This window comes from Stigmatopora argus, chromosome 1 (assembly GCF_051989625.1).
Source record: "Stigmatopora argus isolate UIUO_Sarg chromosome 1, RoL_Sarg_1.0, whole genome shotgun sequence".
Classification (NCBI taxonomy): domain Eukaryota; kingdom Metazoa; phylum Chordata; class Actinopteri; order Syngnathiformes; family Syngnathidae; genus Stigmatopora; species Stigmatopora argus.
In genome coordinates this window covers 31,080,504-31,108,185 of record NC_135387.1, presented here as the reverse complement: position 1 = coordinate 31,108,185, position 27,682 = coordinate 31,080,504, and the positions used below count along the sequence as shown (strand labels likewise).

Sequence of the window (27,682 nt, the reverse complement as noted above, 5' to 3'; positions counted from 1 at the left end):
TAAAATTATTATTATTATTATTATAAAAAACATTTTCACTTTTATGTTATTTTTTTAAATTATTTTTATATTGAAAAGTTCTTTTTGTTGATCCCAAAAATGCTTTTTTTGCATTTTGGGGGTATTTCTGTTTCTCTAACTTTTGATTTTCACTTTCTAATGATACGCCGCCATTTTGGGGTTTATTTCCTGATTAGTGGTTGGTTTTCTGTAGATTTGGCGCCATTTCTGCATGTATGACTGTTGATTTTGGATCAATTTTTGATGATTTTGGGAGATTAGTGTACATTTTTCACTTCCTGTTGATCTTGGTGGCATTTCTAAGTGACTTCCTGTTGATTTTGGAGCATTTTGGGCTCAATTCCTATTGATTTTTGGACATCTGCAGGTCACCGCGCTCACTTCCTGTTCAGTCGCCCCCTCATAGTCAAAATGGATTGGACGTCCAGCGTCTACGACGGTTGGCAATTTCATTTTTTTAAAATGTACCTAATACTCGTCAAAGTAAAGCCGACAAAGGAAGTGAAGTTTGCGCGGCGTTTTTCAACCGCAACGAGCCGTTGAAGCTCTCCGAAACAGGAAGTCGTTCGAGCCTTTCGTCACGCCGTCTTGCCGTCCCGCCCATTCGAGCTCCGTCCAACGGGCCGAAGCGGTCCCACGGCACCCCCCCGGCGAGCGACCATGAGCGGGAAGGTCCTGGACTCGGCCGCCGTCAAAGCGGAGGTCAAAAGGTTCGAATCCCTTCAGGCCGCCATGGGGCGACTCTCCAGGCAGTTGGAAAAAATGGCGGATTCGAACCTACGTTCGGGCCTTCGAGTTTACCTCCGAGGGATCGAAGGTAGGATGCGGGTGGTACAAATGGAAAATCTTGCACTGTGGGTCACTTCCTGTGAATTTTTTGTCTGTTTCCTGTTCATCTTGTGGCATTTCTTGTCGCTTGAATACGTCGAGTAGACGACTTTAGAGTGTTATATGGATATATTGTGCTTATTTAATTATTCGGTTGTCACTTCCTGTTGATTTGGGGGAATTGGAAGGGGCTTTTGTTGATATTTAGTCACTTTCTGTTGATTTGGGGGAGTTTACTGTTCATTTTGGGCCACTTCCTGTTGATTTGGAGAATTTGAAGGGGAGTTTGTTGATATTTAGTAACTTCCTGTTGATTTGGGGGAAATTACTGTTCATTTTGTGTCACTTTTGGGGCATTTTCATATAATTTCCTGTTGAGTTGGGTCACTTTCTGTTGATTTGGGGGAGTTTACTGTTCATTTTGGGCCACTTCCTGTTGATTTGGAGAATTTGAAGGGGATTTTGTTGATATTTAGTTACTTCCTGTTGATTTTTGGGAGATTATTGTTCATTTTGGGTCACTTTCTGTTGCTTTTAGGGCATTTTCATATCATTTCCTGTTGAGTTGGGTCACTTTCTGTTGATTTGGGGGACTTTACTTTTCAGTTTGGGCCACTTCCGGTTGATTTGGAAAATTTGAAGGGGATTTTGTTGATATTTAGTAACTTCCTGTTGATTTGGGGGAAATTACTGTTCATTTTGGGTCACTTTTTGGGGCATTTTCATATCATTTCCTGCTGAGTTGGGTCACTCTCTGTTAATTTGGGGGAGATTGTTGTTCATTTTGGGCCACTTCCTGTTGATTTGGGGGAAACTACTGTTCATTTTGGGTCACTTTCTGTTGCTTTTAGGGCATTTTTATATCATTTCCTGCTGAGTTGGGTCCCTTTCTGTTGATTTTGGGCACTTTACTGTTCGTTTTGGGCCACATCCGGTTGATTTAGAGAATTTGAAGCAGATTTGTTGATATTTAGTTACTTCCTATTAATTTGGGGGAAATTACTGTTCATTTTGGGCGACTTTCTGTTGCTTTTAGGGCATTTTATATCATTTCTTGCTGAGTTGGGTCACTTTCTGTTGATTTTTGGGTCTTTACTGTTCATTTGGGCCACTAACGGTTAATTTTAGGGTGTTTTCATATAATTTCCTGATGATTTTTGGTCCCTTTCTGTGAATTTGAGGGAATTGACAGGTCACTTCCTGTTAGTTTTTGGTCACTTCCGGTTGCTTTGGGTTATAGGTTACTCGCTGTATATTTGCAGGTGAATTTGTTGATGTTTCATCACTTCCTGTTAATTTTGAGGGCATTTACAGCTCACTTCTTATTGGTTTTGAGTCACTTTCTGTTAATTTTATGGACTTTACAGGTCACTTCCTGTTGATTTGGTCTTGTTGGTACAAATTCAACAGACACTGGCCTGGGAATGAAAGAAAAACGACAGGAAGTGACCCAAAAATACCCCCAAATCCACAGGAAGTGACGCAAAAATACCCCCAAATCCACAGAAAGTGACCCAAAAATACCACCAAACCCACAGAAGGTGACCCAAAAATACCTCCAAATCCACAGGAAGTGACCCAAAAATACCCCCAAATCCACAGGAAGTGACCCAAAAACACCCCCAAATTCACAGGAAGTGACCTATTCACAGTAAGTGACCCATAGAAGTCAACAGGAAATGACAAGTGAACTGAAAGTGACCAATAAATGGTGAAAAATGATCAGAAAGTGATCCAGTACTGCCTCATTCATTTCTGGCATCATCCAATCATAACCAATGCATAATTATCTTCTGATTTGATGATTGACAAGTAGAAAATGTCATTATTGTGGGGATTTTTTTCGCGCCTCATTAAAATGCCCCTCGTTTGGAGTGTTGTGGAAATGGCGGCAACGTGGAAACGATTGTGCCAGCGGTGGCGGGAAGATTGTGACACCTTAGCAACAAACAAGGAGGAGGAGCTACTCATTTTTAGCGCGTTTGACACAGCCGCCTAAATTCGAATGGCGCCCTCAAGTGGTTGAAATTGGAATAGCACCTCCTCCCGTGTTTGTCGCAGTTATTGGTTCCTTCTTTAACACATTTGTCAGCCAATGACGGTGCTAGACGTCCAATCCGTTTTGATTGTTAGGGGTGACTGCATATTAAATTGAAAAATAATAATAATAATAATAATAATAATAATAAAGATACATTATTTATTGATTAATAAAAAAAATATTTGCCCCCAAATGGACTCCAAAGTGTTTCAGGAAGTCACCCAAAAATGCACCGTAAATAACCCTAACCCTAACCCTATACATCAAGAAGTGCCCAAAAAATGAATAAAAATGGCGCCTAGATGGTACACAAAGTGATTGAAGAATGCACCAAAATCCAGTGCGCTAACTGCTACAGGAAGTGACCCAAAAATGAGACAAAATCATTAGAAAGTGATGCAAAATCAATGGAATATGACCACAGCGTGCTACAGGAAGTGAGGCAAAATTTGGAGGAAATGACCCTAAAAATTGCATAAAATTATTAGAACGTTACACAAAATTAGAAAAAAAATCATTAAGTGACATGGTAGATAAACCCAGAGTGCTACAGGAAGTGAGGCAAAAATGCCCCAAAAGGAACAGGAAGTGAGCCAAAATCTGGAAGAAATGACCACAAAATATTTCAAAACCATTCAAAAGAGACCCAAAAATTAGACTAAATCATTATAAAGTGACCAAAAATCAATGGAACATGACCCCAAAGTGCTACAGGAAGTGAGGCAAAAATGCCCCAAAAGGAACAGGAAGTGAGCCAAAATCTGGAAGAAATTAGCCAAAATAAGACAAAAATTTGATTAAAAATCATTAGAAATTGACCCAAAATTCGAAAAAAAATCATTAAAAATTGACCCAAAATTTGAAAAAAAAAATCATTAGAAATTGACCCAAATTAAAAAAAAAATCATTAGAAATTGACCCAAAATTTAAAAAAAAATCATTAGAAATTGACCCAAAATTTGAAAAAAAAATCATTAGAAATTGACCCAAAATTTAAACAAAATTCATTAGAAATTGACCCAAAATTTGAAAAAAAAAATCATTAGAAGGTGACCCAAAATGGAAGATAACCCCAAAGTGCTACAGGAAGTGAGGCAAAAATGCCTCAAAACGAACAGGAAGTAGCACGGAAACACCTGATCGTTAGCATTCCCAGCTAGTGCTTCCATTGAAATGAACAGGAAGTGACTACGAACCAACTGAAAATAAATATTTTTTTTATTTTAAAAAAATACTGTCTCTATGGTTGCCTGATTGATTGTGTTTTTAACATTGGAACTGAAGATAGAAATTAAAATTCAGCTATAATCTTCCATATTTACACTCATTGATATGTATTGTCCCTTTGTGAAAAATCAAAGATGATTGAAAACCTCCATCGAGACGAGACGGGAAGCGTCCCCATCTGTCCGCCATTTTCAAAAAAGGCGTCGCTGCGTTGCCTTACGTTCCCCCCCACGTTCCCCCCTCCCATCCGGCCCCTAGACACCCCGCCCCCGCCTCATGGAGGAAGATGGAGAGCAGGAGGAGGAGGAGGAAGAGGAGGAAGAGGAAGGGATGGGAGGGATGAGCAATAAAGAGCGGCGTTGAGCGAGCTAGCGAGCACGTTCCGCCGAAGGAAGCGGCCAAGACGCAGGATTGTGCCAATCCCGACCGGGAGGGAAAGAGGGAGGGGCCTACGAGCGACATTGTCGTCGTGTAGCCATCCGACCGGACCGGCGGCGCCACCACGGCGTCTCCGTTGTTCCCAGCCGCGACCGCCGGGGAGACCACGGGAGGGGTCCCGTGGCTCCCCCCTCGCTTCGTCCGTCGCCGCCGTGTTTGTGTCCTCCTGTTTACGCCGCGTCCTTCCGCCGAGCTTGAGGCGGCGCGGCGCGGCGCGCCATCCTCGCGCGGCCGGACCCGAGGCTGGCTGGACTTCTTCCGGATTCGCTAGGCGCTCCCGTGGCGTTTGGGGGACGAAAAAGGGGGGGCCTCGGCACGAAACTTTGATCCAGGGTGCCCACAAAGGACGAGGATTCGGGGTGATGGAACCGGACCGCGGGAGGGAGGACGTCTCAACGCCTCCGAGCCGGCATCGGTAGTCCCGGTTTTGAGTTTTTGTGTCAAGCCAAGCCGGACCCCATGAGCGAAGCCTTGCAGCAACGCACCACTTACCTCATCTCCCTCACCTTGGTCAAGGTAGAGGCAGTAGAGGAGGAGAATGCGGGGGAGGTCCAGGAGAAGGAGAAGAGGGAGGTGGGGGGCGTGGAGACCGCGATCCGACCTAGCGAGGCTCCCGCCCAATCCGGTCAGGGCTCGGACCGAGTGTCGTCCGCCACGAGCCCCACGTCTGGAGACCCGGACTCGAGGAGGCTCCGGGTTGAGGAGGAGGACGATGCGTGGGTGGTCCACAAAAGCACCCCCGGGAGGGAGGAGAGCGAGTTGGAAACCGGAAGAACCTCAGTTCAACCCCCGAAGGTTCCCGTTCGATCAAGTGCGGTCAAAAATGCAGAGTTGGTAGACTTGGACTTGTGGGAACCAGAGGAGGAGGAGGATGGACAGGAGGTTCTGAGGAGCAAGGTGGGGACTGGAGGGACCTCGGACCGACCTCTAGAGGCTCCTGTCCAATCAAATGAGCTAAAAGATGGAAGTCGGGCCTTCAAAGATGGACCACCTTGTATCCTCTTACAGACAAGTTCAGAAACTGTAGATCCGGACTTGAGGAAACTGGAGGATCCCGTCCAGTCGAGCGAGGTTAAAGATGGAGGGGAGACCTTCAAAGATGGTCCATGGTCTGATGCTTCCGGGCTAGAAAGAGCCGCCAGTCCAAAGTCCGTAGACCCAGATTTGAAGACGAAGAAGGAGGATGCGTGGGAGGTCCGGAGGGGCAAAGGGGGGACGGGAGAAACCTCGGTCCAAAATACAGAGGTCCAATCCTTGAAAGATGGGTTGCAGCCAGAGAGAGGCCGGAGCCCAAAGTCTCGAGACCCAGACTGGAGGAAAATGGAGATCCCGGAAAGTGAGTCGCCCCGTCCCGCCAACACGGCGGACCCGCCTCGAACCCCGACCGGAAGCGGGGTCCCCGTCCGTCCGGCAAGTCTGCTGAAACCCCACGGCGGGGCGTCCGCCCGAGGCCGGGATGCCAGGGAGGCCCGGGAACGTAGCCCCGCCTCGGCCCAGAGTCTGGACCGCAAAGACTGCCGGGTGCCCTCGCGTTCGCCTGGACCCTGCAGGGCCTCCTGGGCGGAACCCGGCGGAGGTGAGCGGCGGGGGGAAGAGGTCCCGCCCCGCCGGGATAGGCCGGAGTCAGGTTCCCTGCCGATGGGGGGCGGCGGCGGTGGCCGGTCTGGCAAGGCGCCGCGCAAGGGCAAGAGTCGGACCCTGGACAACAGCGACCTGAAGAGCCTCTCTCGAGACCTGGCCCTAAGCAAGGAGGGCCAACAGGGCCAAAGGGGGGCCCCCAAAGACCGCAAGATGTTGAAATTCATCAGCGGGATCTTCACCAAGAGCAATTCGGGGTCCTCGGCCAACCCGGTCTTCATTCAGAGGGACTCCAGCGAGGAGGAAGGTAGGAAGTCCGTCCCATGAAATCCGGTTCTAGAAAATCTGGTCCCAGAAAATCAAATCCTAGAAAATCTGGTCCCATAAAATCCGGTCCTAGAAAATCCGGTCCCAGAAAATCCGGTCCCAGAACATATAGTCCCAGAAAATCTGGTCCTAGAAAATCTGGTCCCAGAAAATATGGTCCTAGAAACCCGGTCCTAGAAAATCCGGTCCCAAAAAATCCGGTCCTAGAAAATCTGGTCCCAGAAAATCTGGTCCTGGAAAATCCGGTCCTAGAAAATCCGGTCCCACAAAATCCAGTCCCACAAAATCCGGTCCCAAGGACCAAAGTTTTCCGCCAATGAGAGCCTTAGGCGTCCAAACCATTTGGAGAGGAAGGGTTGGCGGCGAATGAAGGAACATTCCCCGCCTACCTCTAAACGGATTGGACGCCTACTAGTGACCGAATCGTTTCAATTGACGGACAGCAAAGGCACGAAAAGGTATTCCGTCGCCCCTACCAAGATGGCCGACGAGACACCATTTTGGTATAACTAGCTTGAACTCAGATGTGAAGAATGGCCTCAGGGTGGCCGCCATGTTGGTAGGGGCGGCCTTCTCAAAATACGTATGCGTTTGACTTCAAAATCAAGTCATAACGAGCCTACCAACGTAGCTTCGCGGCGGCCATATTGGTAGGGGCGTCGTTATTGCATTGAGAATAAGGTGAAGTCTGAACTTCCTTTAAAAAACATCAAGCTAGATGTCACAACCATTTGGAGTGGGAGGCTTGGCATCACCTGAACAAGGAAATCGGGGCCGGCCGCCATCTTGGTAGGGGCGACATTGGGGTCCATGCATTGACTTTTAAATGGAGTCATAACTGGCTCATTATTGATCGGGTTATTCGATCAATAACAAAGAAAAATGTCTAGCGGCAATCGGCTCATTTTACGTGATTGGACGCCAGTCTTCGCCAAAGGGACTCAAACGGTCCTGACGGGCCAATTGAAAAGCCGCGACAAGCGCCGAGCGTCTTGGGCCGCCTCGGACCGTCTTAATCTAATTCCCTTGAGCGCGGGTTGATTTCACCATTTCACGCCGTCGGAGGGATAATCCGCATACGAGCGCCGTTCCCGGCGTACAATGAATGGCGTTGGGGGGGGGCGGGGCTCCCCAAGGGAGGGCGGGCACAGATGGGGCGTGCCGCCCGGAGCCGAAAATGACGAGAAAGGCGACAGGCGCGAGCGCCAAGACTGTATTCATTTGGATGACTTCCTGTTGATTTCAAATTCAGATCATTTTTTGTAGATTTTTGGTCATTTCATATTCATTTTGAGAAAGTTCCTGTTATTTTGGGTAACTTCCTGTTGATTTTGGGTGACTTTCTGGTCATTTTGGGTGACTTTCTGATGATTTTGGGTAACTTCCTGTTAATTTTGGGTAACTTCCTGTGGATTTTGGGTGACTGTTAATTTTGGGTGACTTTCTGTTGATTTTGGGTAATTTCCTGTTGATTTTGGGGAACTGTGTTAATATTTTGGGTAACTTGTTGATTCTGGGTGACTTCCTGTTAATTTTGGGGGACTGTGTTAATTTTGGGTAACTTCCTGTTGATTTTGGGTGACTTTCTGTTGATTTGGGGTGACTTTGCGTGAAATTTGGGTAACTTCCTGTTGATTTTGGGTAACTGTTAATTTTGGGTAACTTTCTGTTAATTTTGGGTAACTTCCTGTTAATTTTGGGTAACTTCCTGTTGAATTTGGGTAACTGTTAATTTTGGGTAACTTCCTGTTGATTTTGGGTAACTGTTAATTTTGGGTAACTGTTAATTTTGGGTAACTGTTAATTTTGGGTAACTTCCTGTTGACATTGGGTGACTTGTTTTAGAATCTTAAAACACAATAAATGTCCATTATGTGATGACTTGATTAATCATGGAATAAATAATCTTTTTTTTTAAACAACAACAACAACAACAAAACAACAATATTTTACACCCAATTTCCGATCGGGGACCCCTCCAGTTTTCTGGTCCGGTCTTTGAATGTGGTGTGCTAGCTGGTCGTGTATTTACGGTGTTACAAAAAGGCACGTCGCGGATTCGCTGGAACAGTCAGACGATTGGCGGGCGGGAGTACGTGTTGCCATGGCAACCGGCACCCGGGCAGAAAACCAGAGAACGGAGGAAGAAGAGGCGGCGGCTTAATTGCTCACGCCTCGCCACAAAAGAGATCAAACGTACCAAGCCATTATACGATATTTGTTCCTTTTCCGGGGTGCCGGAGCCTATCCCAGCCAGCCAACCAACCAAATTTTGGAAGCGGGCGCTGGATGCGTGGTCAGCCAATCGCAGGGCACAATGAGACAAGCAACCAATCACTCATACAGGGGGAGGGACAATTTAGTACTATATTAGCCTAGATTGCATCGATCGAACCCTCGACCTCAGAACCGCGGGCCGACACGCTAACCACTCCCTATCGTCGATACGTCGGTCAGGAAATCATTATACAATATTCAGGTCAATAGGTCATTTCCTCTTAATTTTGAAATATTCTGGGTCACTTCCTGTTGATTTGGGGGCATGTAGAGGTCATTTGTGGGTCACTTCCGGTTGATTTAGGAGGCCTGTGGGTCACTTCCTGTTGATTTGGGATTTCCGTGTCACTTCCGGAACATTTTATGGCACGGCGGTGCAACTTCCTGTGTAAATTTGATCATTTCCTGTGGATTTGGACTCGAAGGCATTTGCGGCTCATTTCCTGTTTGTTGTCTTTCAAAAGAGAATGTTGAATAGAAATATAGGAATGAAACGATGAAGTGAATCCTCACTGTTTTTTGTCTCTGCGTTTGTTTGTCTGCAGTTAACGTCGCCAACAGCCAGGAATGGAGCCTCGCCAGATCCGTCCCGGAGCTCAGACTGGTAAGTCAGTGACTCAGTCAGTGATTTTGGGTCACTTCCTGTTGATTTTGGGTCACTTCCTATTGATTTTGGGCCACTTCCTGTTGATTTTGGGCCACTTCCTGTTGATTTTGGGCCACTTCCTGTTGATTTTGGGCCACTTCCTGTTGATTTTGGGCCACTTCCTGTTGATTTTGGGCCACTTCCTGTTGATTTTGGGCCACTTCCTGTTGATTTTGGGCCACTTCCTGTTGATTTTGGGTCACTTCTTGTTGATTTTAGGCCACTTCCTGTTGATTTTGGGCCACTTCCTGTTGATTTTGGGCCACTTCCTGTTTATTTTGGGTCACTTCTGGTTGATTTTGGGCCACTTCCTGTTGATTTTGGGCCACTTCTGGTTGATTTTGGGTCACTTCTGGTTGATTTTGGGCTACTTCCTGTTGATATTGGGCCACTTTCTGTTGATTTTGGGTCACTTCCTGTTTATTTTGGGTCACTTCCTGTTGATTTTGGGCCACTTCCTGTTGATTTTGGGTCACTTCCTTTTGATTTTGGGTCACTCCCTGTTGATTTTGTCACTTCCTGTTGATTTTGGGTCACTTCCTGTTGAATTTGGGTCACTTTCATCTGCAAATAAACTGCCTATTCATTTCTGGCTCGCTTCCTGTTGTTTTTCTTATTTCTTGCAGGGCATTCTGGGAAGTGCCAAAAGCGGCAAGTCGGCCCTGGTCACCAAATACGTCAGCGGCAGCTACGTGGCGCTCGAGAAAACCGACGGTAAGGGCGACCGGGTTCTAACCCGACGACAAAAAAAGCGGGTTATCCGAATCAGGAGCTAAAAAGGTCAAAGGTGCTCATGCCCCGCCCCTCCCGTGTCTGTCAGGTGGCAGGTACAAAAAGGAGGTGGTCGTGGACGGACAGAGTTACCTGCTCCTGATCCGAGAGGAAGCCGGACCTCCCGACGAGCAGGTAGCCACGGTTCAAGGTAGCGTGGACGTACCCTGGTCTCACCCGTCCGCCCTTTCAGTTCAGTGGCTGGGTGGACGCCATCCTGCTGGTCTTCAGTCTGGAGAACGAAGACAGCTTCCAGGAGCTGTACCGGCTTTACGGCCAACTGGCCTCGCAGCGCCCCGACGTTCCCGTCATGGTGGTGGCCACTCAAGGTGAGCGTCGCCGTCCCAGCCTGAACCGGATCGCCGGGAGGGGCTTGAAAGTCGCTTCCTGTTTTATTTTGGACATTTTTGGGACACTTCCTGTTTAATTTGGGCCAAACCCTGTTGATTTCAGGACACTTCCTGTTTAATTTGGGCATTTCTGGGTCAATTCCTGTTGATTTTGGGACACTTCCTGTTTGATTTGGGCCAAACCCTGTCAATTTCAGGAGACTTCCTGTTTATTTTTTGGCTTTTTTGGGTCAATTCCTGTTCATTTCAGGACACTTCCTGTTTATTTTGGGCTTTTGTGAGTCATTTCCTGTTGATTTCGGGACACTTCCTGTTTAATTTGGGCCAAACCTTGTTGATTTCAGGAGACGTCCTGTTTAATTTTAGCATTTCTGAGCCAAATCATGTTGCTATTCAGGTCACTTCCTGTTGATTTTAGCACATCTCTGGGTTTTAAGTCACTTATTGTACATTTTCAGTCATTTCCTATTGAATTTTGCTTCTCGCGCTTTTAGACAAGATCAGCAGCGGCAACCCCCGAGTGATCGACGACAAACGAGCCCGCCAGTTGTGCGTGGACGTCCGTCATTGGCTCTTCTACGAGACCTGCGCCACGTACGGATTCAACGTGGACCGAGTCTTCTCCGAGGGTAAGTGGCCTCCCGGGATCCAAACCCAGATGCTCGGGACGACGCCCCCTTTGTCCCCCTCCTGGTCCAGCCGCCCAGAAGATGGTGGCCCAGAAGAAGCAGACGGGTCTCCAGGCCTGCAAGTCGCTCCCCAACTCTCCCAGTCACTCCGGAGGATCCACGCCGGGATCCGCCTCCTTCCCGGGACAGGTCGGAAGAGCCGCCGTTGCCCCCGCCGTTGCCGCCGTCGCCGCGTCCATTCCATCTCAGTGGTTACCCAAAGTTCTCCTCGGGGGTTCCGCCCGGGACCCAACGCCATCGTTTGCCGTCCAATCATCCCACTGCCGTTCATTTCCATGAGTTTGTGACGAGTAGACCTCCAAACCGTTACTGGTGTTAGCCGACTAACTTGCATTTAGGTCACTTCCTTATGTTTTGGGGGCAATGCTAGGTCACTTCCTGTTGATTTGGAAGCGTTTCTAAATCGCTTCCTGTTCATTTGGGGGATTTTTAAATCAATTACTATTGATTGGCTCATTTCTAGGTGACTTACTGTTAATTTCCTGTTGATTGAAGGCCACTTCCTGTTGATTGAAGGCCACTTCCTGTTGATTGAAGGCCACTCCCTGTTGATTGAAGGCCACTTCCTGTTGATTGAAAGCCACTTCCTTTTGATTGAAGGCCATTTTCTGTTGATTGAAGGCTACTTCCTGTTGATTGAAAGACACTTCCTATTGATTGAAAGCCACTTCCTGTTGATTGAAGGCCAATTCTTGTTGATTAAAGGCCACATCCTGTTGATTGAAAGCTACTTCCTTTTGATTGAAGGCTACTTCCTGTAGATTGAAGGCTACTTCCTGTTTGAAGCGCCTTTCTAGGTCACTTCCTGTAGATTGAAGGCTACTTCCTGTTTGAAGCGCCTTTCTAGGTCACTTCCTGTAGATTGAAGGCCACTTCCTGTTGATTGAAGGCCACTTCCTGTTGATTGAAGGCCAATTCTTGTTGATTGAAGGCCACTTCCTGTAGATTGAAGGCCACTTCCTGTTTGAAGCGACTTTCTAGGTCACTTCCTGTAAATTGAAGGCCACTTCCTGTTTGAAGCGCCTTTCTAGGTCACTTCCTATTGATTACAATCTACTAGAAAAATGTATAAAATAATAATTAAAAAAACATCTAGTTAAAAACACATTCAAAAAAAGGGAGTGGCTTGAATCTCTGCCTCCGTGCACGGTAGCCAATGACATCGTTTAGGAAATCCTAATGAAAAGGCTCCATTGATAATGATGTCGTGTTTTTACGGCTGACACAAAATGGCCGACGAGGGAAGACGGTCGCAGCACAGCTCTCTTTAACGAATGTCAGTTTAATGAGGCCGCCTCCTCCCCCGTTCAAAACCACTCCGCTAGCCGTCTCCTCGCGATGGACTCATTTCGTGAAAAGAGCTTTGTCAACGTGGCCTCACGGCAGCCATCTTGCTGGGGGCGACATTCAAGTCACTCGCACATTTCTCCACCCATTGTGTCTGTTTTGTTTGTTTGTTTTTAAATCCCGGCGGCGCACTTTGGGTAACCCTACCCTGGCCAATCGGGGTCTCACATTCCACCTTCATGATCATCCCATCGCCGCGCCCGGCCGCCAAACGCCGCCGCCCTCCAGGTGGGCAACGGCGTGGGCGGCGGCTACGCCTGCTCCCTCCCCTGCACGCCCGTGCTCGGCCACAGGGAAGGGGGCGCCGGCTCCCGCCCCGTCAAGGGCGTCCCCCGGAGGCCCTCCCTTTTCAAGGTCAGTTAGCGCCCGCCGCCGTCTTTTCGACTTCATCTCACGCCACCGCCGTCGTCGCAAGCGTCGTCGCGGTCGTTTCGCCCACGTTCTCGGCACGGCGTGGCCCGTACTCGAACGCTGAATTTTTTTTCCAGAACCGAGATGCGGACAAAAGGGGCGTCGACGCAAAGGGAGAAGCCACCCGGGCCATTCCCATCAAGCAGGTAGGCGCTAAGCTAACATTGGTGCCAAGTTAACCCGCTAACCCTAACCACATTCCCCCTGGAGCTGACTTCCTGTTGTTATTGGGTCCCATTCTGTTGATATTGGGGGAGTTTATCATCACTTCCTGTTTTTATTGGGTCATTTCCTGTCGATTTTTGGAGCATTTCAAGGTCACTTCCTGTTGATTTTTATTGGGTAACCTGTTGATTCAGGGGGATTAGGGTTAGTGTTATTCCGACTACACTTCCTGTTGATTTGGGGGGATTTTATCATCACTTCCTGTTTTTACGGGTCATTTCCTGTCGATTTTGGAGGATTTCAAGGTCACTTCCTGTTGATTTTTATTGGGTAACCTGTTGATTCAGGGGGATTAGGGTTAGTGTTATTCCGACTACACTTCCTGTTGATTTGGGGGGATTTTATCATCACTTCCTGTTTTTACGGGTCATTTCCTGTCGATTTTGGAGGATTTCAAGGTCACTTCCTGTTGATTTTTATTGGGTAACCTGTTGATTCAGGGGGATTAGGGTTAGTGTTATTCCGACTACACTTCCTGTTGATTTGGGGGGATTTTATCATCACTTCCTGTTTTTACGGGTCATTTCCTGTCGATTTTGGAGGATTTCAAGGTCACTTCCTGTTGATTTTTATTGGGTAACCTGTTGATTCAGGGGGATTAGGGTTAGTGTTATTCCGACTACACTTCCTGTTGATTTGGGGGGATTTTATCATCACTTCCTGTTTTTACGGGTCATTTCCTGTCGATTTTGGAGGATTTCAAGGTCACTTCCTGTTGATTTTTATTGGGTAACCTGTTGATTCAGGGGGATTAGGGTTAGTGTTATTCCGACTACACTTCCTGTTGATTTGGGGGGATTTTATCATCACTTCCTGTTTTTACGGGTCATTTCCTGTCGATTTTGGAGGATTTCAAGGTCACTTCCTGTTGATTTTTATTGGGTAACCTGTTGATTCAGGAGGATTAGGGGTAGGGTTATTTTGACTACACTTCCTGTTGATTTTAGGGCATTTCTGGGTCACTTACTGTCAAAACGGGGTTACGTCATGTTGATTTTGAGCCATTTCAAGTCACTTCCTGTTGCTTTTGGGGCATTTCTGGCTCACTTCCTGTTAAAACGGGGTTACGCCATGTTGATTTTGAGCCATTTCAACCAACTTCCTGTTGATTTGGGAGCATTTCCTGTTTACATTTGGTCACTTCCATGCATTTTTGTTTCCAAAAAACATGTAGAATATCAGAATGTGTTGATGAGGTGAATTAAAAAGAAATAATAATAAATTAAACAGGTTTTACATTGTTATAATACCAAAATGACAAGGCCCCGCCCATTTTTGAAGCTGCATTGTTTCCCCAGAGCATCCTGTGGAAGAGAAGCGGCAGCTCTCTCAACAAGGAGTGGAAGAAGAAATACGTCACCCTGTCCAAAAATGGCACCCTCTGCTATCACTCCAGCTCCAGTGTAAGAAGCCTTCCCTCCCACTTTGAACAACTTGGACCTCTGGCGCCGTCTACAACAAAGTATCGGTTAACCACAGACGCCTTGTCGTCGATAAAGCCATGTTTTATATAGATAAACAAGTTATGACTTGATTTGATCGTGAATACGTTGACTTCAATGTCAACGTCGCCTCGGGGCAGCCATGTTGGGACATCCAAAGAACGTTCTTTTTGAGCTTGGGAAGGCCAAAGAAAGTTTTTTTTGGACGCATCCAATCTGTCGGAAGGGGGTCCGCACGGCGGGAGTTTCTTCTCCTGCTGGCCAGCCCTCCTTCTTTAAAGGGATTGGACTCGACCGCCTCGAAATTAAGAGTCTTTCCGTTTCAGGACTACGTGCAGAACGCCCACGGGAAGGAAATCGACCTGCTACGCGTGACGGTGAAAGTTCCCGGCAAGCGGCCCCCGAGGGCGGTGGCGCCCGCGGGCCCCTCGCCGCCGGTGCCCCCCGCCGGGGTCAACGGGCTGGCCAAGGACACGCCGGCCGCCGACGGCGTGGTTCCGCAGCGTTGTCCCGTCAGCCTTTCCCTTTCCGTGGCGGACGACCGCTCGGCGGCGGGGGAGCGAGGACTTCGACGCTGCTCCTCGTCTCTGTCCGCCAAAGCGCAAAGCGTCGGTACGAAACTGTCTGAAAAGGGAGCAAAGACAAGAAGAAGAAAACAAAATGGCCGCCCTATTGTTATGAGAATGGTCACAAAATGGCGGTGCAATTGTCTTCTCGGTATTATATATATATATATATATATATATATATATATATATATATATATATATATATATATAGCTAAATTAGCAACGTCACGCGAGCTAGCATGATTTAGCTATATTTCTATCAATTATTATGATGATACGGTGATATAAAATGTGGGTAGTATTGCTAAATATCTTTTTCCCGCCAACAGATGCCCTGGAAGGGACGTCGACGCCCAAAGATGGCGGCCAATCGTCTCCCATGAGCGACCGCAAGAAGAACAAGAGGAAGAAGAGCATGAATCAGAAAGGAGACGCCACCGCTTCAGTCTCCGCCTCCTCCTCCGCCGGCGGCGGCGGCGCCGTCGTCGTCGGGCAAGCGGAAGGTCATTTTAAAGAGTCTTTTCAAAGGAAGAAATGGGCTAATTTTAGCATTTCTGCTTCAAAGTCGTCTTCTGAAACGCTTTGGTGGCTGCCATGACGTGTTTACGCAATACCTAGGGGATTTGGGGCGCTTGCTAATAAAGTGTTAGCATTCGCTGGTCGCTAAATGAACAAGGAGTCATCCAAAATCTGCAGGAAGTGGCCCGGATATGTGCTAAAATCGACAGGAATTGACATGAAAGATGAATAATGTGAAGTGAACAGGAAGTGGCCCAAAATAGATACTATGCGATCTGGAAATGCTCTAAAACCAATAGGGACCTGACCTGAAATTAACAGGAAGTGACTCAAGAGCAACAGGAAGTGACCGGGAAATGCTCCAAGGAAGAGACATGAAATTAACAGGAAGTGACTCAAAAGCAACAGGAACTGACCTGGAAATGCTCCAAAACCAATAGGGAGTGACCTGAAACAGGAAGTGACCAAAAAAGAACAGGAAGTAACCTGAAAATGCTCCCAAACCAATAGGAAGTGACCTGAAATCTGGAAGAAATGACTTAAATTCAACAGGAAGTGACCCTAAAACCAACAGGAAGTGACCCAATTTTTTCAGGAATTGACCTGAAATCTGCAGAAAGTGACGCAAAGTCACCAGGAAGTGACCCAGAAATGCTCCAAAACCAATAGGAAGTGACCCAGTCAACAGGAAATGACCTGTTAATGCACCAAAACCAACAGGAAGTGACTTAAAATCTGCAGAAAGTGACTTAAAATCCGCAGGAATTGACCCAGAAATGCTCCAAAACCAATAGGAAGTGACCCAGTCAACAGGAAATGACCTGGTAATGTGCCCAAACCAACAGGAAGTGACTTGAAATCTGCAGGAAGTGACCCAGAAATGCTCCAAAACCAACAGGAAGTGACCCAAAGTCAACAGGGAATAACCTGGAAATGCTCCAAAACCAATGACCCCACCCCCAAAGGAACAGGAAACTCAGCAACTTTGAGAGTTTAGCGACGGCCAAAACGTTAACTGTTTTCTCGTCGGCAGCTCCTCCGGTTAGCAAGAGTTTAACTTAGCTTATCTTTGCTTAGCCTTGCTGGTCTTGACTCTGTCGCCATGTTCTCCTTCTTCTTCTTCTTTTTCTTCTCGTTTCTCTCTCGCTCTGCAGCCAAGCGCAAAATGTGGAAGTTAAAGAGCTTTGGTAGCTTGAGAAACATTAACAAGACAGGTAACCACGGCACCCCTTCTTGGGCTTTCCTTTCCTTTCCCTTTCCCACCGCACGCCTTTGCCGCCGAGCCCTCCCGTCCCCGTCGCCTTAACCCCACGCCGACCCTCCCTCACTTGGCCGCCGCTTGTCCCCTCAGATGAAGAAAACGCCGACTTCCTGGTGGTGTCCTTCACCGGGCAGACGTGGCACTTTGAGGCGGCCAGCCTGGAGGAGAGGGACTCGTGGGTGGCGGCCATCCAGAGTCAGATCTTGGCCAGCCTGCAGTCTTGCGAGAGTAGCAGAAACAAGGTACAACCGGGCTCCTCTTTCCCGCCTTTTTGAACCAAGCCCCGCCCACGCCCAGCCGTGTCCGCGTCCTTTTCGAGGCGGGTAGTGGTAATCCCTCCATCTAGCCGGAAAAGCCTAAAAACCAACAAGAAGTAGCCCAGAAATGATCAAGAAGTGACTCTACATCCACAGGAAGTGAGCCGTACCTGGCAAGAAATCAACAGGAAGTGATGATTTTAATTTCAAGGTTAGCCGGAATCCAGAAAATGGCCCCAAAATCAATTAGACGGGACCCAGAAATGTCCCAGAATGAAGAAGTTAATCGGAACCAACAGGAAGTGACCTGTACGTGCCCCCAAATGAACAGGAAGTGATGATTCTAATATAAAGGTTAGCCCGAATCAAGGGAATGCCCCAAAATCAATTGGATGCGACCCAGATTTTGTCCCAGAATGAACAAGAAATGACTCTGAATCAACAGGAAGTGACCTGTACGTACCCACAAATGAACAGGAAGTGATGATTCTAATATAAAGATTAGCCCAAATCAAGGGAATGCCCAAAAAATCAATAGGTTGGTACCAGGAAGGCACAAGTGGTGACTCTAAATCAACGGGAAGTGACCCGTACGTGCCCGCAAATGAACAGGAAGTGACCCGTACAGGCTTGCAAATGAACAGGAAGGGATGATTCTAATATAAAGGTTAGCCCAAATCAAGGGAATACCCCCAAATCAATTAGACAGGAGCCAGAAATGTCCCAGAATGAACAAGTGATTCTGAATCAACAGGAAGTGACCTGTACGTGCCCACAAATGAACAGGAAGTGATTATTCTAAATTAAAGGTTAGCCCAAATCAAGAGAATGCCCAAAAAAATCAATAGGTTGGTACCAGGAAGGCACAAGAGGTGACTCTAAATCAACGGGAAGTGACCCGTACGTGCCTGCAAACGAACAGGAAGTGACCCGTACAGGCTTGCAAATGAACAGGAAGTGATGATTCTAATATAAATGTTAGCCCGAATCAAGGGAATGACCAAAAAAATCAATAGGTTGGTACCAGGAAGGAACAGGAGATGACTCTGAATCAACAGGAAGTGACCCGTACGTGCCTGCAAACGAACAGGAAGTGATGAAATTGTACCGCATGTTTGCGCAGGCACGGCGCAGCAGCCAGAGCGAGGCGGTGGCGCTGCAGGCCATCCGCAACGCCAAAGGCAACGACCTCTGCGTGGACTGCCAAGCACCCAGTGAGTCCAAGTCTCTTCCTCCTATCCCTCGCACCTTCCTAACTAACCCCGCCCTCCCCCGGGGCCTCGGTCTACCGCAAGACCCCACCTGGGCCAGCCTGAACCTGGGCGCCCTGATCTGCATCGAGTGCTCGGGGATCCACCGCAACCTTGGCACCCACCTGTCCCGGGTGCGCTCCTTGGACCTGGACCACTGGCCCGCCGAGCTGACGCGGGTGCTGGCCGCCATCGGGAACCGGGCCGCCAACGCCGTCTGGGAGGGATGCACCCTGGGCAGGCCCAAGCCCGCCCCCGACGCTTCGCGGTGAGTGGGCCCTGCGTCAAATGTTTTGCGTGTCTTTTCGGGGGGAGGGGTTAGGGGGCGCCGTTAGTTTCCCACATATTTAGACAGGGAAAGGCCCCACAATCAACAGGAAGTGACCACCCCCCATAAAACTAATAGAAACAGACCCGACATCAACAGGAAGTGAACCGGAAATGACCCGAAACCAACAAAAAGTCATCTGAAATTCACAGGAAATGTCAGAGAAAGCCTCACAATCAACAGGAAGTGACCACGCCCCAGAAAACTAACAGAAACAGGCCCGATATCAACAGGAAGTGAGCCAAACGTGACCCTAAACCAACAAAAAGTCATCTGAAACAAACAGGAAATGTCAGGGAAAAGCCCCACAATAAACAGGAAGTGACCTCGCTCCCCCAAACTAACAGGAACAGCTCTATATCAACAGGAAGTGAACTGGAAATGACCCAAAACCAACAAAATGTCCCCCAAAACTAACAGGAAATGTCAGGGAAAGGCCCCAAAATCAACAGGAAGTGACCACGCTCCCCCAAACTAACAGGAACAGGCCTGATATCAACAGGAAGTGAACCAGAAATGATCCAAAACCAACAAAATGTCATCTGAAACTAACAGGAAATGTCAAGGAATGGCTCCCAAATCAACAGGAAGTGACCACGTCCAAGAAAACTAACAGGAACAGGCCCGATAAACAGGAAGTGAAGCGGAAATGACCCAAAACCTACAAAAATTCACCCTAACCTAACAGGAAATGTCAGGGAAAGGCCCCACAAGCAACAGGAAGTGACCACGCTCCCCCAAACTAACAGGAACAGGCCTGATATCAACAGGAAGTGAACCGGAAATGACCCAAAACCAACTATAGTCACCCGAAACTAACCGTAAATGTCAGGGAAAGGCCGCAAAATCAACAGGAAGTGACCACGTCCAAGAAAACTAACAGGAAGTGAACCGGAAATGACCCAAAATCAACAAAATGTCATCTGAAACTAACAAGAAATGTCAGGGAAAAGCCTCAAAATCAACAGGAAGTGACCATGTCCAAGAAAACTAACAGGAACACGCCTAAGATGGTCATTTATCAGAAGGAAGGGAGGGCGTGGCCTCGATTTCTAGCGTGCATGACTTTGCTTTACCTGCAGCGAGGAGAGAGAATCATGGATCCGCGCCAAGTACGAGCGCCGGACCTTCGTGGCGCCTTTGCAACCGGCGGCCCCAGATGTGGACGGGGACCAGGACCAGAATGTGGCGGCCCGGCTGCTGTCGGCGGTGAGCCGTCGAGACCTGCCGGACCTCCTCCTTCTCCTGGCCCACAGCAACAAGGAGCTGCTGAACGCCCGGACGCCCCCCGCCGGAAGCGCCCTGCACGCCGCCTGCCGATTGGGCGACGGGGTCATGGCGCAGCTGCTCATCTGGGTACCGCTTCTATCCACGTTTGTGATGTATGATCGATTCATTTCAATGTGAGATTAACCGTTTTTTTTTCTCGTGCCCCCCCCAGTACGGGATGGACGCCAAAGCCAGAGACCAGCAGGGCCGGACGCCCATGGGCGTGGCCAAAAAAAGCGGGAGCCAAAGCTGCGTGGACATTTTGCTGCAGCACGGCTGCTCCGACGAGACCACGCCCACCGAAAACGACGCAAAGCCCTCCATCGCCCACCCGTGAACGCCCCGCACGCACAATGCAAAAAATATAAAATAAAAAAATTGGACCAAATCAACAGGAAGTGACCCAAAATACCCTAAAACTAACAGGAAGTGATCTCAAATGTACAGCCATTGCCTTTCCATGAGCCAAAATGGACTGGAGCGGGTCCAGAAATACCTCGCTACCAACAGGAAATGATGCGAAATCAAAAGGAAGTGACCCACATTTGCCTCAAAACAATAAAAGTAACAAAAATGATCTCAAAATGCCACAAAAACAGTCACGACTCAGCCCTCATCAACAGGAACTAACCTGAAATCAACATGGAAGTGAACCGGAAATACACCCAAAACAACAGGAAGTGACCCAAAATACCCTAAAACTAACAGGAAATGATCTCAAATGTACAGGCATTGCCTTTCCTTGAGCCAAAATGGACAGGAGCGGGTCCAGAAATACTCCGCAACTAACAGGAAATGATGCAAACTCGAAAGGAAGTGACCTACATTTGCCTCGAAACAATAAAAGTAACAAAAGTTATCTCAAAATGCCACAAAAAGTCGCGACTCAGCCCTCCTCAACAGGAAATAACATGAAATCTACATGGAATGACCCGGAAATACACCCCAAAAACAGGAAGTGACCCAAAATACCCTAAAACTAACAGGAAATGATCTCTAATGTACAGGCATTCCCTTTCCCTGAGCCAAAATTAGATAGGAGCGGGTCCAGAATTGCTCGGCAACCAACAGGAAATGATGCGAAATCGAAAGGAAGTGACCCAAATTTGCCTCAAAACAATAAAAGTAACAAAAATGATCTCAAAATGCCACAAAAAGTCGCGACTCAGCCCTCAACAACAGGAACTAACCTGAAATCAACATGGAATGACCCGGAAATACACTCAAAACAACAGGAAGTGACCCGAAAATACACCCCAAACAACAGGAAGTGACCCAGAAATACTGGAAAACGGCTCATAACTGCCCACAAAATAAGAGAAAGCTATTCAGCGGCGTAAAAAACCTCCTAGCCGCCATTTTCCAGGAAATTAAGTTTTGACAAATCTTTTATTCATGAATACAAATATTTTAAAACCTTGATGTTCTAATAGTAATACAGAAAGCTTTTTAAAAGAGCAACAAAAAAGTGAGTACCGGCCTTATAAAAGGGGAAGTAAAGCCCGGAAAGGTCAGAGCGTCGTCGCCTTTTGGGCAAGCTAGCGGTAGCGTGAGCTAATATTGCGCCGCAAAAAAAATGGCTTCTTTCTTTCGTTCTTGCCGTCCAAATTTTGGAACGCGGCGTTTTATGAGCACAATCGGAAGCCATTGTTGCTTTTATGTTTCCTTCAAAAAACATGTCTTGTTCATCGTTTCATATGTATTACTGTCTTTATTTCCGATTTGACAAAAGTCTGTCATTTTTCAAAAGTGTGATTTATAATTATTATCTTTTGTTTTTTTACATTTTGTGGGTCGTGCGAACGTATCGAAAAATGCTTAACGGTATTCCAATAAACTTTTTTTTATTTGAAAATGTGGGATTGATGGCTTCAGGTTGTTTGGGTTGTGGATGCTACATGCCGGCGGCCATCTTGGAGCAGTGGATTTCTCTGAGGAAGTCATTTTTTTTTAGCAAAAATGTGCATTTTTTTCCAAAATGGTTTGATTTATAATAAAATAGCAAACAGGAAGTCACCCAGAAAGGCCCAAAAAAATAGCAAGTGACGCAAAATCAAAAGGAAGTGACCCAGAAATGCCACAAAATCAACAGCAAGTGATCAGAATGACCAAAAATCAATAGAAAGTGGCCAGAAATGATGACAAAGTGATCCAAAATCAACAGGAAGTGATCGGAATAAGAGCCAAAATCAATAAGGACCTAAAAATGCTCCAGAATAAAAAGGAAGTGAACTAAAATGACCACCAATTGATCTAAAATCAACAGGAAGTGATGAGAATAGGACCCAAAATCAATAGGAAGGGACTTAAAAATGCTCCAAAACAGGAAGTGACATGAAATGATGACAAAACAATCCAAAGTCAACAGGAAGTGATCCTAATGTGACCTAAAAGCATCTAGAAATGCTCCAAAATAAACAGGAAGTGACCTAAAATGACCACAAAGTCATCCAAAATCAACAAGAGACCTAGAAATTCCTAAAATATAACAGGAAGTGATCCCAAATCAACAGGAAGTGATTGGAATATGAGCCAAAATCAATAGGGACCAAAAAATGCTCCAGAATAAAAAGGAAGTGAGCTAAAAATGACCACAAAATGATCTAAAATCAACAGGAAGTGATCAGAACAGGACCCCAAATCAATAGGAAGGGACTTAAAAATGCTCCAAAACAGGAAGTGACATGAAATGATGACAAAGCGATCCAATACGGGATGAATAAAGTTATCCAATCCAATCCAAAATCAACACGAAGTGATCACAATGTGACCCAAACGCACCTGGAAATGCTCCAAAATAAACAGGAAGTGACCTAAAATGACAACAAAATCAATAAGGGACCTAGAAATACCTAGAATACAACAGGAAGTAGCCCAAAATCAATCAAGGGACACAGAATTTATTCAATATTAATTATTGACTATCAAAACAGCCTGAGTTTACCTGCCATGGACAGCGATGGACGTCCCGTCTAGTTGGAGGCTAGCCAAGATGCTAATTCAAGTCCAACAGGTACTTTGGCGCCCCCAAAAAAAACAAAGTCAACTGACTCTTTGGACATTTGATCGGGTAAGGCGAGTGCACCAAACGGTCACTCCCAAAAAACAAACAATGTTGTCCTTTGAAACGCTTCCCTGGGTTTTAGTCCCGTGGTTTCGGCGGGAAACCTTGCCGCCGAACCTCCACGTCCAAACTGGCTCAAAAAGTTTGGCTTCTTCTTCTCTCTAGCCCACCGCGGGGATGAAGTACTGCAGGCAGACGTCGTCGTGGAAGAGGATCAGCTGAAGCACCCTCTGGTCGACGATGTCTGCGGGATGGCAAAAATGCTAGTGAGCTGTCGCTAGCTAGCGGTTGGACGTGGCATGAAATTGGGAGAGTTGAAAACAACAAGGAGCGGTTAGCAGTAGCTAACAGAAGGGGAAAATGTAGTCGCTAATGTGCTAAATGGGCTGAAAAATGATGTCAAACGTGGTCAATTGGAAAAGAATGAGCTGTCTGTGGGTTGGCAGGACGCCCTCTGGTGGCGGGCGCACTTACTGCAAATGGCTTTGCTGGGGTTGACCTGCTGAGCGGCCAAGAACTGTTGCAGTTTCTTGATGTCCACGCGAGCCTGCGCCGTTGTCGCTGTTGTCGCTGTTGTCGTCGCCGCGTCTCTGCGTTCCTCTGCGGGGCAAAGACGTCTCTGGTGGCGAGCGCCGAGGGGGCGGGGCAAAGACCTGGCGGTTTCGGTCACCCACCCCACTGAGGAGTCCCCAGATCCTTGAAGTAAGTGGTGACCGACACCAGGTCCGTCTCCATCTTCAGGGTCATCCGGCCGCCGGCGTCGGCTTCCGCCACCTGAGGCCGGGACCAAGCACGCGGCGTTAGCATAAAGAAAAATGGGTGTCGCCCTACAGATGGCGGCCGCCCCCCGTACCAGGAAGTCCGAGAGGTTCTTCATCCGGTCCACCACGTTCTTCATGGTTTTCAGAGGCGGGAGGTAGACGCTGACCTGGGCAGGGAGGGGGTAGGGTGATTAGGGGCGTGGCTTGTTGAAGTTGGAAAGGGGTTTGGCGGGCACTCACGTCAAAGTCAGGCACGCCGGGCTCGTGGAACTCGTGCCACAGGCGGCGAGGGACCACCTCCACGGGGACGTCGTGGGTGACCACGCGGCTGACGCTGGATAAGGTGGGCTGTCGGGACACGTCGCAAAAAAGATGCCTTAAAATGTTCGGAGAGTGGCCCAAACTCAACAGGAAGTGACCTGAAAAGGCTTCAAAATCTACAGGAAGTGCCCTCAAATCAACTATAATGTCCAAAATTGACTGTAGGGGACAAAATGTTCAGAAAGTGGACCAAAATAAACAGGAAAAGACCCGAAAAGGCCCTATTGATCTACAGGAAGTGATCCGAAAAGGCCTAAAAAATCTACAGGAAGTGACCTGAAAAGGCCTTAAAAAAATCTACAGGAAGTGACCTGAAGAGGCCTCAAAATCTACAGGAGGTGACCCGGAAATGCCCTAAAATCAACAATAATATCCAAAATCAACAAGAAGTGACCCGAAAAGGCCTCAAAATCAACAGGAAGTGACCCGAAGAGGCCTAAAAAATCTACAGGAAGTGACCCGAAGAGGCCTCAAAAATCTACAGGAAGTGACCCAAAGAGGCCTCAAAAATCTACAGGAAGTGACCCGAAGAGGCCTCAAAAATCTACAGGAAGTTACCCAAAGAGGCCTCAAAATCGACATGAAGTGACCCGAAAAGTCTTCAAATTCCACAGGAAGTGAGCAGGAAATGTCCTCAAATCAACAATAAAATCCAAAATGGACTGGAGGGGACTAAATGTTCAGAAAGTGGCCCAAACTCAACAGGAAGTGACCTGAAAAGGCCTCAAAACCTAAAGGAAGTCATCCAGAAATGACCTAAAATCAACAGGAACTTATCAAAATGGACTGGAGGGCACGTCAAAATGTTCACAACAAATAAAGTCAGCGACACTTTCCATTGGACGAAAACATTTGAGCGCCATCCAGTGTCTTGGAGACGTACCAGTTCGGCCACGACGGTGAGGCAAGGGCAGTGCTTATTGGTCAGCTTGACTTTGACGTTTTTGGCGTCCTGGACGGTCCTGAGGGCGCGGTACAGGTTCTCCGCCGTCACTTCCAGGCAAATCTGCTGATCTTGGGAGCTCACGCCTTCCATTTGGTACTCGTCAAATATGTTGGCCTGCGAAAAATAGACCGTAAAATACCATTTCAAAAACCACGTGCATTAAAGAAAGCAAACCTAAAGATGTTTTTAATTAACTCTGTGTATCGCCATGTTTCCTAAATTAACAGGAAGTGACCCTACCTTAAATCAACAAGAAGTGACCTGGGAATTACCCAATCTTAAATCAACAGGAAGTGACCTGCGAATGACCCTAATTTAAGTCAACAGGAAGTGAGCCGGGATTGACCCAACCTTAGGTCAACAGGAAGTGATCCATGATTGACCTAATCTTAAATCAACAGGAAGTGACCCGGGATTGACCCAATTTTAAATCAACAGGAAGTGACCTGGGATTGACCCAATCATAAATCAACAGGAAGTGACCTGGGAATGACCCTACATTAGGTCAACAGGAAGTGCCCCGGGAATGACCCAAAGTTAAGTCAACAGGAAGTGTCCCAGGAATGACCCAACTTTAAGGCAACAGGAAGTGACCCGGGAATAACCCAATCTTAAATCAACAGGAAGTGACCCGGGAAACGCCAAAAACAAGCAAATAGCGACCTGTATGTGCCACAAAACAAATAGAAAACATTCCTAAATCAACAGGAAGTGACCCAGGAATGCCCCAAAATGAGCAGAAAGTGACCCACGAATAGGAAATGCCTCCAGAATACTCCAAAAAGCAACAGGAAATTCGCCAGTCTACAGGAAGTGACCCAGGAATGCCCCAAAAAGTACAAGTAGTGGCCGGAAATGCCCTAAAAGTAACTTGAAATTGGCCAAACACAGGAAGTGACCCCCTTCTATCTATCAATTTACCTGCGGCAGCTCGCACCACATGGCCACGCCCCCGCTGGCCACTTTGCCGCTGAGCACGAAGTAAAGATGATCGGGCGTCAGGCGCATCACGCAAGTCTTGGTCAGCTTGGAAATGGTGCTCACAACTCCTGGAAGGAAACACATTAGTAGAGCCTTTCAAATTCATTGACTTTAACATGAAACTTGCCCCGACCAAAATGGCCGACCTTTACATGCATCTGCTGTGAATTCCAATGGGTTTATCACGAGTAGGTGTCCTACGTGCATTTGTTGCCAACCCTCCTATTCAAATGGATTGGACATCTAACCGCTGTCAATGGCAACCCTTAAGTAAATAATAGATCCAATGATTTTGATAAAATCGTTTGAAAATAAGCTTGTTATGAATTCATTTGTATTGACTTTAATGGGAAGCTCGCCCCGACTAAAATGGCCGCCTAGTAGAGCCTTTCCCATTGACTTTAACAGGAAACTCGCCCCGACCAAAATGCCCGACCTTTACATGCATCTGCTGTGAATTCCAATGAGTTTATCACGAGTAGGTCTCCTACGTGCATTTGCTGCCAACCCTCCTATTCAAATGAATTGGACATCTAACCGCTGTCAATGGCAACCCAAAAGTAAATAATAGATGCGGTGATTTTGATAAAATCTTTGAAAATAAGCTTGTTATGAATTAATTTGTATTGAGTTGAATGGGAAGCTTGCCCCGACTAAAATGGCCGCCTTGAGCACATTTGGCTAGGGGCAATGAAACTTCGCTTCGGTGTCAATTCCAACGACTTTCTCGCTAATAAACCTCAAACGGATTGGACGTCGAATCCCGTCCGCGACATTAGATAACAGCAAGTGCGTTGACATTGATAATATTTTCATAAATACTGTAATAATGTTGGTGAGAGATGCTAACCCGAGCACGACAAGGAGCGAGGCGAACGTTCTTACGAGTAAATTGGTTGAGACAGGCCACTCCCACAATCTTTCCACGAAACTTCATGTCGGTTCACGTTACAAAATGTTAATATTTTTATCTTGAAGCATGGCAAATGTTAACAAAGTCTATTTCCAAAGAAAAAGATGATCATCCGAGCAGCTAGCTAGCTGTTAGTGACTTTCAAGTCCCCGCCAGTGTTGTTGTTTTTCTTCTTCTACTCATTATTTCCAGCAGACTATGCGCGTTGCTGCCCTCTCTTGGCCAATTTACCGTACTCAGTCATTTTTGGTTTGAGTTAATAAAGTAGTACCATGATTCCTATATCACTTTACATTATTAATCCTATAATATTACAAAATATGACGATTTTCGTGATAATCCTGTGATTTCTTTTTTACGAAACACGACTTTATTCTTTGTTTTTGTTTTTTTCCCCTCGTAGTATTCTGATTTTTTTTTCTTCTAATATGGCGACGCGTGATTTTACCGTATTACAAGGGTGTCAGACTCGGGTTGGTTCGCGGGCCGCTTTAACGTCAACTCAATTTCATGCGGGCCGGACCATTTTAGATATAATATTTAGATTTTTAGTTTTAATAAATCGATTAAAAACCCTGAATATTGAGTTTTTTTATGGATCTAAAACAATCTTTATTTGAGCTTT

The 27,682-nt window shown here is 47.0% G+C and overlaps 3 protein-coding genes across 4 annotated transcripts; 2 read left to right on the top strand and 1 right to left on the bottom strand.

Moving 5' to 3' along the window:
- Positions 1-616: 616 nt before the first annotated feature.
- On the top strand, positions 617-21,926 carry LOC144086841 (arf-GAP with GTPase, ANK repeat and PH domain-containing protein 2-like). Of its 2 annotated transcripts, none has more exons than XM_077617007.1 (17): positions 617-838; positions 9,283-9,341; positions 10,010-10,097; positions 10,204-10,289; positions 10,348-10,483; positions 10,999-11,133; positions 11,204-11,322; positions 13,029-13,097; positions 14,475-14,579; positions 14,945-15,230; positions 15,517-15,690; positions 16,861-16,920; positions 17,058-17,209; positions 18,348-18,438; positions 18,520-18,742; positions 19,885-20,158; positions 20,244-21,926. In XM_077617007.1, exons 1-17 carry the CDS (start codon positions 682-684, stop codon positions 20,406-20,408), a joined length of 2,379 nt encoding a protein of 792 aa, XP_077473133.1. In that variant the 5' UTR covers positions 617-681; the 3' UTR covers positions 20,409-21,926. The 2 variants fall into 2 exon arrangements, with proteins under 2 accessions (XP_077473133.1, XP_077473126.1); XM_077617000.1 differs by lacking the exon at positions 617-838 and adding an exon at positions 5,785-6,440.
- On the top strand, positions 4,907-5,813 carry LOC144072462 (uncharacterized). The gene is made up of 2 exons (XM_077597573.1): positions 4,907-5,749; positions 5,799-5,813. Exons 1-2 carry the CDS (start codon positions 5,015-5,017, stop codon positions 5,811-5,813), a joined length of 750 nt encoding a protein of 249 aa, XP_077453699.1. The 5' UTR covers positions 4,907-5,014.
- Positions 21,927-22,955: 1,029 nt separating the features above from the next.
- Positions 22,956-27,214, bottom strand: hus1 (HUS1 checkpoint clamp component). The gene is made up of 8 exons (XM_077617017.1): positions 27,030-27,214; positions 26,085-26,212; positions 25,101-25,277; positions 24,137-24,244; positions 23,989-24,063; positions 23,810-23,909; positions 23,610-23,735; positions 22,956-23,379 (listed from the first exon to the last, which is right to left on the bottom strand). The coding sequence occupies exons 1-8, from the start codon at positions 27,079-27,081 to the stop codon at positions 23,297-23,299; spliced, it is 849 nt and encodes a 282-aa protein (XP_077473143.1). The 5' UTR covers positions 27,082-27,214; the 3' UTR covers positions 22,956-23,296.
- Between the last annotated feature and the right edge of the window lie 468 nt (positions 27,215-27,682).